The sequence below is a fragment of the Neolamprologus brichardi genome, chromosome 7 (assembly GCF_056152115.1).
Source record: "Neolamprologus brichardi isolate AB-2024 chromosome 7, ASM5615211v1, whole genome shotgun sequence".
Lineage (NCBI taxonomy): Eukaryota > Metazoa > Chordata > Actinopteri > Cichliformes > Cichlidae > Neolamprologus > Neolamprologus brichardi.
The window spans coordinates 51290332-51305268 of NC_142110.1; the positions used below are offsets into that span (position 1 = coordinate 51290332).

General features: G+C 42.4%; 1 protein-coding gene across 1 annotated transcript in view; it reads left to right on the plus strand.

The window, feature by feature from the left end:
* Positions 1-3039: 3039 nt before the first annotated feature.
* The window catches only part of col27a1a (collagen, type XXVII, alpha 1a), a 64697-nt gene continuing 52799 nt past the window's right edge, over positions 3040-14937 (plus strand). The window contains exons 1-3 of the mRNA XM_087843803.1: positions 3040-3452; positions 7594-7664; positions 12150-13825. Coding sequence (XP_087699929.1) covers positions 3400-3452; positions 7594-7664; positions 12150-13825 — 1800 coding nt within the window. The 5' untranslated portion in view covers positions 3040-3399. The remainder of the gene's footprint in view (positions 3453-7593; positions 7665-12149; positions 13826-14937) is intronic.

Sequence of the window (14937 nt, forward strand, 5' to 3'; positions counted from 1 at the left end):
GGTTATTTTAATGCTCCAAAAACATTACCGTTGAGCTATTTAGCTAGCATCTTACCCATATCCTTTTAATTCCTTGAATTTGCTAATGCATTGTGACAAATGAAATTAAAGTTCAAGAGCTTTTCATGTGTCATCTGACATATTTTCATTACATAAGTGTTCGGTCACCTGGAAGCCATTCTACACACGCTGCTTATGTAAAACAGCAAGAGCTCTCAGATAAATATAAATCACAAAAAACATGTGGACACCCAACTAAACCTAGCGCCTAATTTTCTTAGCTTTTAGCCTGCTGTATTGGCTTTTTGTGTGTATTTACAGTATAGCTCACTGTAAACACTGATATCCAAATAGGCTGTGCTGCTGTTTCCCTTGCCGTGCATCAAAGAGCAGTCTTGTGTCCTCACTAGGCCCAGGCTGCAATTTGGGCTCAAGGCGTGGCCCGGCACCCATTGGGCTGTGTCCGCCCTGCGTACCAGTAATGACCCCTTCCCTATGGGGAGTGTTTGATCTGGGCTGCTTGTGTGCTTCAGCAAGACCTATTTCTGGAGCGTGGGGGGGGATAAAGGGAGCTTTCAGACGTGGTGCCAATGACCATAATTAAGCAGCTTTAAGGGGTGGCAGCGAGCGCGCTAGCAAGTACAGAGTTTGTAATTTGGAAGAAGGGGGCAGCGTCGCTGTGGCTCATTGGAAGTACATGGGAGGGTCGGGTGGCACCCAGTTCTGAAACACAAGGCATGGTGTGTGTAAAAGGGACTGCAAAGAGGATTTTAAGGACTTGCATCCATTAGCACCCACCCCTGAGGCTAGCTGACCAACAGCTTATGGCTAAAATGAGGGGAGATCACCATGTGCTTTACACACAAGCAGTCAGCTTCAGCCTAACAGAGTGTCATTTAAGGTGACCTTTTTAACTGGTCAGTCAGCCACTAATGGTTCAAAGTCACTGACATCTTTAGCCTCATCAGCTAATTGTTTATCCTCCAACTTGGCTCTGTGGAGCATTCATCTGAGTAAGTGTTTGGATTCATTCATTCTGATTTTAGAAATTAAAGTTGGTATTTTAGTGATAAGATCAGAAATTATCCAAATATTCCCTTTAAATTGATTTAATTAAAAGCAAAACACGACTGCTAAAAAAATATTATTTGGAGAATGAATTTATATGATGGGATGAGGTCCAAGTACTGTAGTGTTTCTCAGAAATAAACAAATGCACCCAAATAGCAAAACAATAGAACAAAAACATTTTTTGTTGCTCAGCAGAGTTATGGTATCCATGCAGATATCTTTGGACATATTTGTGAGAATTCCTTTGTATTTTTGCCTCAGCGCCTATAAATTGGACATGGATTATCTCTAAGGATAATCCACAGACTGTTTTCAATGGCAGCACCTTCTGCTGAAGGCAGTGTGTTTCTTGGACTCATTTGCTTTTGAACAGTTTTGAAAGGAACTTAAAATATCATGTCACATGTTCATGTACGTGTTAATGAAACACCTCAAACAGGTGGTGGGTGGTAATTACTGGCTCACGGTCCCTGTGGGGTGGTCTTGGCCGGCCTTACCCCGATCAGGCCGTGACCCCTGTTAAGGTAATGGGTGTTCATCCAGGTGCTTCTCCATTAACATGTCTCTAACATCATGGCCAAAACCAGTGTAAAAACAGCTGTCTTATCTCTGCAAACTGGCCCAATTTTACTGAATAAGTGAACTGAATGAAGACAAAGACATCTTTCCAGCCCGTGACTATTATCTACATTTTAAATATTATCTTCTGGTTATTGCTCAGTTATTAATCATAGCTCTTCCCAAACCTCCCCTTACATTTTCCCAGTTTTTACTCCTTGGGGAGTTATGACACACTTGCCAAGTTTACAGTCATAGAGCTCGTATTTATCGTTCCCACCTTTCTTGGGAAAATCCAAAGCTTGGCCATATCAATTTTTCCATATATTGCAGGGCAACGTGATGGCATACTTGCCAACCTCGAGACCTCAGAATTAGGGAGACATTCAGGGTATACATATACATATATATATATACAAAAAACTTGAATTTTACAATGCTTATTTATCGTATAAAATAAGCTAAATGTCACCGTTATTATTGTCCGGCCGGAAACAGGACGGAGGTGTCCAAATTCAGATGCTGCGTCCACCTGAGGACCCGGCCTTCGCGGTGTAAGTGGGCCCGAAACCGGGTAGACCGGAAATGAGCTTCTGTGAAATTGGACGGTCAGAATTACGTCATGAGCGCTGTCGGTGGAGTGAAACTCTGCCGTCTGCTCCTTGCTATCTAAAATATAACCGGACGCTGGCGTAAATTTTCGACCATCTCACACTTCTGTTTAATCAGTTTTATTCAGCTGTGTGAAAACCCCAGAGGAACCCTCCCGAGGGATTAATAAAGTTGTATTTAATCTAATCGAATAACTTTAATCTCAGCCAAACCTATTTACTCACGAACAAATAAAACACCGAAAAAGGCCAAACAATAACATGTTTAAGTTATTTAAGTGACGTTTATATCATGTTTAACCTGAATAGCGAAAGACCGCGGGGGTTTGAAAACGATGTGCCGGGAGTTTGCTGCAGATATTTGAAGTTTACACAGCTACATTCTCGCCTGAAAATATGTTAAAAGTTTATTTTGCGACCCAGAAAGAGTAATAAGAGTAATATTAAAACTAAGTAGCTTCAGTAGTAGTAGCCATTGTTGGAAATAATAATAATAATAATAATAATAATTATTATTATTATTATTATTATTATTATTATTATTATTATTATTATTATATTTAAGCTGTAGCTGTAGGCGCTCCTTTCTGGCACTTTCTAGTGAAGTCCTTCCCATCGTGTCACCGTGCTTCATTCATATGGTTAGCCGGTGCTTTGGATTTGGGGTAAGATCCTTGTGGCCACCCCCTGAGAAGGCGTGTAGTTGCTCGATGGAACCGCTGGGCTTGTAACTTGACACCTGGCCGTGCGGTGCATTTGCCATCGCTTTACCCACAGAAAGCCTATTTAAAAAGGAAAGGGATGAGTCCAACGCTCCTGACTCCGTAACCCCCTTTCAAAAGAACCCAGCTTTCGCTCTCCCTCTCTCTCTCTCTCTCTGGCCGCGCGTCCGTCCAAACCGGATCGGCATAAATGAATGAAACACAAGGGAATATCGACAGACAACCGCACAGGAAAACTCTCTGTCAAAGCAGCCTGTCAGGAGGAATTTATACTGGACTTGACAGGCAATTCAACATGAGTTTTTTCCTCTGGAACTTCACCTCAAGCTTGTCAAATGCGTAAAGCGGCGACCGGTGTCTTTTTTTGCCCCCCTTGCAAAGGAGTCACACTGTGATTAAAGGATCAGGTTTTTGACTGCCAGGACAAATGAATACAAATGAATTTAGGCACCCGAAGGAGAGATTGCAGAACCTCTCATCTAGACACAAAGTAAGTGACATTTGTTATCACTGTTTTGTTTGATTCTAACGATTTTTTTTGTGTTATGTGAACGGGAATATTCAAAACATGATGTGTACCGAAAAACAGTTTAAAGACCTGGATGCCTCCATGTGCGTACCTGATAATGTGCCGGCTGGCTGTTGTCCAGCTCACAGTGAAGAAATTATGTCCACATGGGGAATGCTGAGTCTCTGAATCGGGTCTGTTTGGACCATGGGTGTAATTTGTTATTTGCATGGAAGACCAAACAACTCCATTCGTGCAGATATTTTTACCTCCCCTTTATCGGTTCTTACGTGAAAAAGCCGGTTCATTCGGACGCAGTTTGCGTAGGTCGTGTTTAATATCTGCAGGCAGTTCGTTGACATTACTGGAAGTGTTCACTGAAGTGACTCATCTGACAAAGCAAGCGAATTAGGGAATCATTCTTACCCATAAAGTTTCATGAGAGGTCCATCTGTCTGTGAAGGTTCTCAGTCATCCAGGTCATTGTAGTCAAAGGCGCTTGCAAAGAAAAGCGTCTGGACTTCTTTAAGTTACTTGAAGACGTTTCACCTCTCACCTCTCATCCTTTAAGTTACTTGAAGACGTTTCACCTCTCACCTCTCATCCTTCAGTTCTAAGGTCAGTTCTACCTTAGAACTGAAGTTCTAACACAGAACTTAGTAGTGGAGTCCCCACCATTGTGACCTTAGAACTGAAGAAGCTTCTCGGATGAGAGGTGAAACGTCTTCAAGTAACTTAAAGAAGTCCAGACGCTTTTCTTTGCAAGCTCCTTTGACGAGAGGTCCATTAGCATCCACTAAGCTGTTTGGTAGATTTTGTAGGCATGCTTTTCATGTTTTTCCGTTTACGCGTTCCCCACATGGCACTTTTACGAAGGCTAAATAAAGGGATACTTTTTTAATGGTTAAAAAACGTTTTCCCCAAACAAACAAGCCTAAACGAACGCATACGTTTCTGCGACAGCCTTAAAGTATTTAATCAAACATCTGGAACCGATATGAGCTTTACTAGAATGTGATATAAATTGCAGATGTTTTATGGACGTGTTTACAGCATAGGTCTCCACAGACAGTAAGTACACATGGGAGCAGTGCAAAGCCGTCTGTACTACACTGTTGACTTTTTGGTGAAGTTCATGCTGCAGCCTAATGTTGCTGAGCTCAGATGTCATCCATTGATCCATTTCTTTTTTTGCATTCAGTTGTGCACGCAGGCGCGATTCTAACCTCATTGAGTACTGAACAGCTGGTTTATTTGACAGATTGCTGGCGAGATAGCAGCCGTACAGTCATTTAGGGAGTAGGAAAGTCCGGACAGTTGACCCATCGTCTGCTCGTTTTTCATTAAAACAAATTGGCGCAGGTTGTGTCGGTTTATCACACCTACCTGTCGCGCGTAAAGAAACACGGCTTTCAAAAGCTTTGCCTCTTCACTGTGTTAGTCACGACTCCACGGCGCTACGACTGCATTATTATGGACTGTGATGAAGTCGAGTCTGTCTGTCGGCGATGTGTGCAGAGAGTTTCATTCTCTGTGTGTCCACTTGGTGTCTCCCTTCGTGTCCCGCTCTGTAGTTTTCACACGCAATCAATCCTCAGCAATGCATGATTTTTATCCTTGAAATCAAACTGAAAAGATGAAGTTTTAAATTGATTAATTAATGACTCATTGACCAAAGGATTGATTAACTGCAGTCCCTTCCAAAATCCATGAGTACTTGAGTACTCTGTAGAACAAGGTGTGGATTGTTTGAAAAACTGTGTGAAGTGAGCCATTAGATGACTGCAGGGAGAAAAGTGGATTGACACTCTTAAACCCTCATCATCATCATCAGCCCTTGTTAGTGTCAGCTCATCCACAGGAATTTTCCACTGTGTGTGAATGTGAGTTTGTGGTCAGGGGGAAGGATCACCTTTGGGAAATCCTTCAAGAGAATCAATAAGAAGGCCAAAATTGTAAATAGAAATGGAAACTACACTTTTTTGGCCTTTCTTTGTTTTTCTTTTTCTTTTTTCCCTCTATAACTGCAGACAGGTTGGTGCTTCTGTGTATATGTTTCTGGGGAAGATTGCAACAGTTTCTATTCACTCACTGTCTCACTCCTTCCAACAGTTTATCACTCTGTTAAATTGGTTGTTGATCTCTTACCACTATTTTTCTTAAAATGGCAGATTTGTGGGCTAATCACTTCTTAATCTAGAGATAAAGATGTTATCAGCAGTGCATGGCGTTTTTTTTCCCCATTCTGTGCTGGGACTTCAGTGTATCATTAGGCAGCCTAACGCACAGTATGTGTGTTAGGCTGCCTAATGCAGTGGATGACTTAGGAGGAGGGATTGCTCATCCATGCTGTATTTTGTCCACTCAGCTTAGGGAAGAATCCCCTCAGCGAGTCATGTCATAGCTCGCTGTTGCAGTATGAAAACCACACCAGACAGGGTCAGCGTACAGATGTCAGCATACAAATCCCCCTTCAGCACAGCCACCTTCAAATGTTCCACACAGGAGAAAATCCTGACCTGTCAGATGCCTTTCAAAAGCCCCCTCTCCTAATGAAAATCTAAACAAGCTACTGAGAACTTTTAATGTGAAAAGCCAAAGAAAATGGTGCTGTTTCCTAGGAAACCCGGTCCAGTTTCCACAGATGTAAACAGCCCGAGGAGTAGAATAAAAGTTGTCAGGGCTGCAGTAAAAATCTCAGCATTCATGACTCATTTTCAGAAAGCGGATCTCTCCCTCCGCTGATAAGACACTGAGTCACACAACTCCACACACATACACACACAGTGACACACAAACACAAACACATCCCGACTAACCACAGCCAGCTGTGTGTGTGGATGAGTGTGATGATGCTTTATTAGCAACTAGAGGATGGAAGGGTTGGAGACACAGACACCACAAACATGGATGTGAGCACACTGTTGCACACGTGCATTCAGATACACACACACACACACACACACACACACACACACACACACACACACACACACACACACACTGGTTAATGTTGAAGCTGTAGAATTGTTTCTGAAGAGAGGCAGACACACGTCCTTGTCTGGGATAATGTAAATCGCTCAGCTTATGCAACAGTCACCGTCTTTCCCACATTTATGTAGTTGGAGCCCTGTTTGCCTACTGTGGCCCACCAGCAACAGCTGTTATACACATTTCCTCCTCCAGTGTGTGTGTCTGTGTGTGACCATGTGTGCCTGGATGACCTCCAGCGGTAAACAGTGGTTCCCCCAGCCTGTCACCAGATCTCGGACCCCTACTGGGATCTCAGTCCACTTGCCAGTCAGTTTCTTTAAGCTATGCTGCACACCTGGATGCGGTGAGGGTGCTGAGAGACATTTTGTTTTTGTTTTTTCTGCACATGTGTGTATGTACGAGCGCACATGCATGCACATTTTGTTGGTTTTGGGAGTCTACTACAGTATTTTTGTCTCCAAAACCACAACGTGTGTGTGTTCTTGTGTTTCAGAGAGATAGAGGCTCGCTGAGATCTAAGTGCTTTAGCAGACTCCTGCTTGTGCCCTCCTACTGTAAACAGTTGTGTCACTATTGAACAATATGTTAAGGCATGCCTCCTATGGTTAAATGCAAATAATTACATTTATTAATACTACTTTTTTGTCAGGGTTGAGACAGGTGTCCAATGTATCTGTAAATTGAGATTTGTGGATTTATTATATGCTGGAACATGCATTCTCATGTTGTGACTTGTTAGACTGTTTGTCCATCAGGGACCTAAACGTAGGAACGGACTACCTCTAGAAGCAATTTGAGCCTCTGCAGTTACCTTGGCAACACCTCTAGGTAGTTATTTGGGGTTAATGAGGCCAAGGCTCTATCTAAATGAATGGAGAGAGAATTATATCTTTAATGTTAATGGTAAAAAAAAAAAAAAAGAAGAAGAAGTTTCTGGCTTTATTTATGACTCAGTTCATGGTGCCAATATGATCAACATCTCTGCCTTAGCCAGCAATCACATTTGATTGATTGATCATAGTATGGATACAGTTAGTGAGGAATAACTATGAGAAAAAGAGTTAAATAGTCTGTCCAATACCACGTGATTGTTGCCTCTCTCTGACATCCTTCTCTTCTCTTCTTCCAGGAGAGCCCTATTGCTCTGTACCATTTTATATTGTACTTGTTACCTGGGACTTACACAAGTACCCTCTGAAGGTAAGCTTTCCATACTCACCTCCACGTACTGCACTTTCTGACCTCTTTTGTTTGTGCTGAAAAAAACCCCAACTCTGTAAGACTGTAAGGAACACTGGTGAGGTTTTGCAGTTATTCTTTGCCTTTTTGGTCAAGGCCCAAGCACATAAACACTTTGCTAAGAGAATTGGGCCAGCCGTTGCCATAACAACAGGTGTTGAGTAAGCTAAGTCCAAGGATCTAGGGAGTGATCAGCTCAACCATTCAACAATCCAATGTTGACCATTAATAAAAAAAAAAAGAAAAGTAAAATCTCATGTCAGTCAGAGGTTAAAGTCAAAATTTTGTCTGGACAGCTGCACTGCTGAAGACCCCAGTTAGCAAAGCATTTGTAAAGGCTAATATTCTTCACAAGGGCAAAAGGGAAAAGTTTGACGATGTGAAACGTGTACTAGAATTCAGAGATGCCTAAACCAGGAGCTTGCCTCCACTTTGCAGAACATTTTATACAGTTAAGTTAATTCAGTTTTATTCATACTTTAATCATATAGCACCTGTTTACAAAGCATTTAGCGAGATGCGCCTTATTATTGTGCTCAGCTCTTTTGCAGACATGTTTCATCTACCGTAGACATCCTTCTCTGCAGCAAACAGCAGACTGAACAGTTACAGGCTTGCTGGTCAATACAGTCAAGCATTTAGCAGCTATCTAAGCCACTGGTATTGATCAAAAAGACTGCATAAGGACAGATAAAGGCAGAGTCATTATCCAGTAATGTTTCTCCATAAATGCAGGATGTTGAAACATTTTCAGCTGATTGCTAACAGGCTTGCCTTTAACCGAGATGTTAAGTCAGTGTTACATTCACAATTTTGCATCCAAGTAGCCTTAAAAATCAGTTATTGCAGATTTATTTGAAAACGTCAAGTGTATTTCTGTTTCATCTTCTTTTGGTACCATTTGGAAGTTTCCTCTGATGAAGAGTTATTGATACAGTCCAGTGAACTGCCCCCCTGCTCTAGTCATTATGATTGAGGCTGACAGCACACAGACTTCAGTAGGCCCGACAAAGCAGTGACTGAAAACTGATGGTCAACAAAACCAAATGTCATTTCAGTTCATTACATCAAGGCTCTTCCACAGTCACAGCTCTGCAAATAAGCCTTTGAAAAGCTGACACCTGTTCTTTAAAGTGTCCGGTGTTAACAATTAATGTAACATAACAAGTCTTGGTGGCGATAATTCACCAGAGGTGTAAAATTTAGTAGTCAGACCTAATAAAGTTAGTTGGACATGTTTGGCTCCTTTTTGAAAGCTGAGTTTAGTTTTTAGGCTCCGTTTCAGCCACTAATTAGCCTTTTTATTCAGTAAAGAGTCTCTGTATTGAACTGTGAAATGCAATGAACTGTGAAAGGATGAACAATAAAAGGAGGAATGTTCAGCAATACGTTCTTGCTGATCAGCCTGTGAGCAACTCACTGTCCCCTGGCACACGGATACCTCAGTGCAGCCTAAGACTTCTTTTGGAGGCCAGAGTCAAGGATTAAGTTGTATATTGAACACTGATATGATTTTATTAGGAAAAAATTTAGCATTTTTTTCTGCAGTGGAACAAATTTTAAATGTAAAAGGGGAACAGCCAGGTAATGATTATGGTGAACAACATCCGCATTTGCACGTCATCCCTCACTTTCATTCTTGAGTTTCCAAATCATATGACTCCCCATTCAGCTCTCCATCCTTGTCTGTGTGTCTCTCCTGAAACATTCAAATAAAGGTAAATTGCCAGAAGGTTGAGGAAAAACAGGAAAATTCCAGATAAACCATGTTTTACCATGTTCTGTCCCTTATCTAAGCATTGATCATAAGACGAAGACTTAGTTTTACGTTTTAAACATATTCAGTAGTCTAATAGGTGACGATTTCAAATATGATATTCAGGGAATTCAGGCAATATATTGCTTTGTTGGTGATTGGGGATGATGAGGAAATATCATAAACTATTGTAAACTAGCTCATACCGGCCAGAAAGGGATTATTTCAGTATAAATCAGTGACTTCATCCTCTACAAGGGATACGATCAGAGAAAAGAGCCTTGGACTTTCACTCTATCCTGTTTGACTGAATTGGCACATTGCAAGACTATAAACTCTGGCCATGTGTTAAACATGCATCTGCTCAGACACTTACAGTATACTTTATATCTGACACTGTGCTGTTAATTTATGCCTCTGTAACAGTAGAATAGAAGAATAGGAGACAATGTACAGAACAGATAGAGGTAATGTACCCGCCTGCCTCATTGCCAAGTTCCTGTTGTCCTTTAATGCATCAGAGACCACACAGAGAGCAATATACACCATGCACAGTGTGAATAGTATTCCTGTTTTATAAAGCTCTAATGGTTTGAACTAAAGGGAAGTCTTACAGCCTTATACATAGCACATGAGGACCATAAAGAACTTAAAGCAATCAGCGGAGAAAGAGTCGTTTAACTCAAGGTTCTGTTTTGAGTTTGCATATGTTTAATGTCAAAGTTTTCTAAACCTCTTTTTCTCTCAGCTCAAATATTCCTTCAAACTTTCCCTGCAATTATATGTATTTTCAAAGTCTGGGGCCCAACAGTTTAATAAAGCAAGCCTTGTATTATAGAAAGACAAGCATGTCATTCAAGTCCTCACTCTCTATAGTTTACCAGTGCAGCACATCCCAGCTGTCTTTCCCACTTTTTCGGGTATCTCATCAACACTGCTTTTCCATGGATTCTATACACATGTCCCCATTAGACAGGCCCCAGTGACCACAGGTCAGAGTGAGCCCACAGACAATAAAAATGGTGAGGGGCCTAGGTCTGAGATCACAGGTCATGGAGAGAATGAGGGCTGTGGGACTACTGAGACTGAAACTCTGAACAGAGAGTCAAAGTTGGCTGAAAGGTTGGAAACTGTGCTCCGAGCTCTCGAGTTGAGAGATGTTGTACTCACTTGTGGTTTCTGTGGCCATGTTCTGAATGTCCACGCTGACTACATACTGATGAGAAGGACAGAGACGAGATGGGAAAGAGGTTACATGATGACGCTGATGTCATTTAGTTCATTCCCTCGCAAATTAAAGGCTTAAAAACAAAGAGACACAAAGAAACGTGTCTATCAGTATAGCGAACATTGTCAGCACGTGAAAATTAGCTTACAGTACAGCATGCATGCATTAATATGAACAGAGATGAATAAAATTCTGCCACCAGATGAATAAAATGTGTGCCTCAAACACACATTTGCAACAAACACATATTTGTCAGCATTACAAAGCATGCGGTGACCTCGCTTTTGCTTTTCAAGTACGTTGGCCAGGTGGCTACTAAGAAAGGATTAGGTCCTCTAGTCTGCTTGTACATTCCTGGTACTGGCTGGATGCTTTAGCCTTGACTCACCTGCAGTGAGTGCAATGCTTAATTGGTTTAGCATTCTATTTCTTATGACCATATATCCATTCTTTTCTGCTCTATATAACCAAAATTTCATTTGAGGTTTATGGGGTCCAGGGGAAAGACAAAATTAGGATAATAGGCATACACTGGGAGAGGTGTTTTGGTTTAACTGCGACACATTTGGATTGTCTTATCAAAGGATTTCTAATAATTCCTGTTGAACGTTTGAGCTTTTAAACTCTAATCACAGTAAGCTGAGATGAATCTCTATGAGTTTTAGTGTTATAGGGTTCAGTAAGGTTTTAGATTACTGGCAAAGATCAACATTATATTTCACTGTGAGTGCAGTACAGAATGTGGTGTACACACTCTTTCCTATGTGCGACACTTTAAGCTGTTCAAGGCATCACAAAAGCCAGACATATTGGAGCAATGTGAATTAGCAACGCCACTGACATTTGAAGTAGACCTCTGTGCTGTTCAGCAACATAAGAAACAAGATTGCTGCATACTCCTGCCTGTCTGGACATAAATTTATTTTGGCCTAAAGTTGCTATAAACCATCTACAGAAGCACTTAGATGTGCTCAAAGTCTGCTGAGTTCATTATTGTTTTGAATTTTTCTTTCTTTTTGCCTGTCTCTTCACCCTTCAGTGTTTAAGCTACAGTATTTTGTGAACTGCCCCAATATGGACATGATGCAAGCCTCTCGTAGCATAGGAGTCTTTAGTGAAAAAGAACTTTGAAAAAGTGAAATGTTTTGCACCAAATTCTTATGCAAGAACTCAAATTGTCTCATTGAGATTTAAATGATTTTTCCACAATCATTTAAAACATGTTACAGTTTGGGCACAAATTACAGTAAAAGTTTAAAACTAGTCCAGATCTCAGTGTGTTCTCTTGTAGTTCTTGCGTGATGTTTGATTTATATTTCTAAAGTTTCCTATGTTGTTTATTTTATCTTGTTCCTGATGATTACCAGGTACCAAAAATATGAGATAATAATAACCATAAACATCACAAACAAGCATGTTGTAAACACTGCTTATCTAACACAGCCCTTTTCCTCCTCTACAGATGTGGACATTCTCCAAAAGTTGGGGCTTAAGGGAGAGAGGACATCACGCAGTCTGCCGGCAGGAGTCATTCCGTTCAGATCGGGGATCATCCTCAACCAGCGGGCGCATATTGAAGCTCCATTGCGATCAATCTTTCCTCCAGCCATCTGGCCTAACCTCACGCTGATCCTGAGTGTACGCTCTCACCGTATCAACAGCGCTTTCCTTTTCACCCTGCTCTCAGACCACAACAAGCTGCTTCTTGGTCTACAGCTTGTACCGGGAAACCTGGTCCTACACACGGGACCAAATACCTCTGTGGCACTGCCCTATGAGCCCCACGATGGCCAGTGGCACCAGCTGGGTCTGGGAATTAATGGACAAAGAGTGACTCTATATGCCTCCTGCGGAGGGCAGAGTATTCATGCAGACTTTGGGTGGGACAGTGAAAAGGGGCTGGCTCCAGAGCTCCATGGCTCGCTGCTGCTGGGGAGGACAAGCCAGCAGCAAACTTCAGCACACTTTGAAGGAGCCATTTGCCAGTTTGATCTGGTCCCTTCTGCACAGGCAGCTCACAACTATTGCAGGTACATTAAGAAACAGTGCAGGGAAGCTGACACGTACAGGCCTAACCTTTCTCCTTTGCTGCCTATCGTACCGAGAGAAAGAAACATCACAGCTACTGTTGCTACCCCTAAACGTGGTAGCCCAGTAAGTGCCAGGAAAACCACAGGGTTCAGCCTTGCCAGGAGCGCTGCAGCTGCAGCTTCAGCTGTCAGATATGTGGCCCCCACCCAAACGATAAAACCGAACCAAGGGACCATCATCCCAACGACCCTGTTGGGAACTGTGATACCAGTTACAGACCAAGTTGGTTTGGTTTCACCACCTCTCAAGACCAGAACCAGCACTGTCACAACACCACTCAGGACAGGAGCACCACCCACGAAACCATCAACAGCAAGACCCTCCAGTCCTAAAGCTTTTAATCAGAAACCCTCTAAACCTACTCCATCAAAATCCACTTCATCAAAACCCACTCCCCCAAAACCCACTTCATCAAAACACAGTCCACCAAAACCCATTTCATCAAAACACAGTCCACCAAAACCCAGTCCCTCTAAACCCACTCCATCAAAACCCAGTCTGATAAAACCCAGTCCCTCAAAACCCACACTCTCTAAACCCACTCTGTCAAGACCCACCCCTCAAAACAACCCAAAAAATGCAAGTGCGGGAACAAGCAATTCAAAGAAACCTACGATACCAGTCAGTACCAGCACCAAACCCTCCAAGACAAAGCCTAAACCTGCATTATTAGACCAAGGTGCAGTCCCAAAGAAACCCCAACCCACCAGAGCCAGTAAAACTCCTCCCAAGTCTAAAGTTACATCATCGAAAGCCACTCCGTCCAAACCCAAACCAGATTCTCTAAAAGATGCTCCTTTTAAACCAACAACATCAAAGATCAACCGCTCAAAATCAGCCACCCCCAAACCTACAGCTGCTAAAACCCCTAAGCCAACAAAGCAACCAATGACCACCAAGGCTCCAGTCACCCCAAGACCTACTAAGCCTTCATACAACCCAGTTACACCACCTGCTACTGATGGCTTCCAGAGCTGGGAGGTGCCACCTACGCAGTTCTCCATGCTGGTAGAAGCTAAGGGAGAGAAAGGAGATATAGGATCGCAGGTAAGAACTTTTGGTCAACCTGAGCCGTTTAGTGAGACTGGTTGTGTGCAAATGCTACAAGAAAAAAAAATCTATATCAGCACTGGTGTTTTGCAAAATCAAGGTGAGCAAGCAGTGCACAGACTATGTCTCATCTCTGTGCCTGCAGCTGTGTGTGGCAAGTTTAGATTAGTAAAGCAATAAAAGTGAATGGAGCTTTTCTTTTAGCTCATCCCAGTCTGCCTTGGTCTTTGTCACTGGTAACAAAGACCAGTGCAGTTTTGATTTTGGTGTTTTTGGGTTAGAATAAGACCACACAGATATTTAGGTTAATATGGAACAGTCTCCTTTGCCACAGAGGTTTGAAGCCCTGCTATATTTCTCTAATTCTTTTCACCTTACTCCATGCACAGAGCCTTCCAGTCTGGCTGTGACATGTCACGTTTGACGCCTTGCCGCCTCAGCACCAGATTCCTCTTTCAGAGAGTTCTGTTGGAGGTTGCATGGTCTCGTTTCAAAGCCAGGTCCAGGTCAAAGGTTAAAGCAGTCAGCAAACATTCAGCTTCCCAATACAGGCGTTAAGTTAGGCGAGGCCCTCCTTCAGCATCAGAACACGTCTCAGAAAATGTGCTTGTCTCCACGAAGCAGAGAATACCTTTGTGTACACAACTGTCTACACAGTTTCCCAACTCAAAATGTGGTCAGAATGATCAGACCACAATGTCTCTGTCAGTGTCTCTTGGGTGTGTTCATACTTGTACCTGTGATTAAGTCATCTTAGTGTAAAGTGCAAGCAGGGCCTGCTCGTTTGATACGTGTGCCTTGCTTATTCTTTGCAGCAGCCTGTCATTTGGTGCTGTAGACTGCAGAATACAGTGTGTCTAGGGCTCGCTAATTTACCTCTGTAGTGATGTCCAGTAGATGCTTTACTGTCATTAAGGTGAGTCAAGTTGCTGGCATTTAGAAACCAGGACCTGTAATCTTGATATGAAGTGCAGTCATTTACCGAAGAAAATAAATTGTAGAAGGATCAGTAAGGGAAGTTTGAAGATTATTTACCAAAGGACTGTCTGGCACATCCACAAGTGCTGATACTGTGCTGGGGCTTATGCTAAATGTAGGTTAAGTTGCAC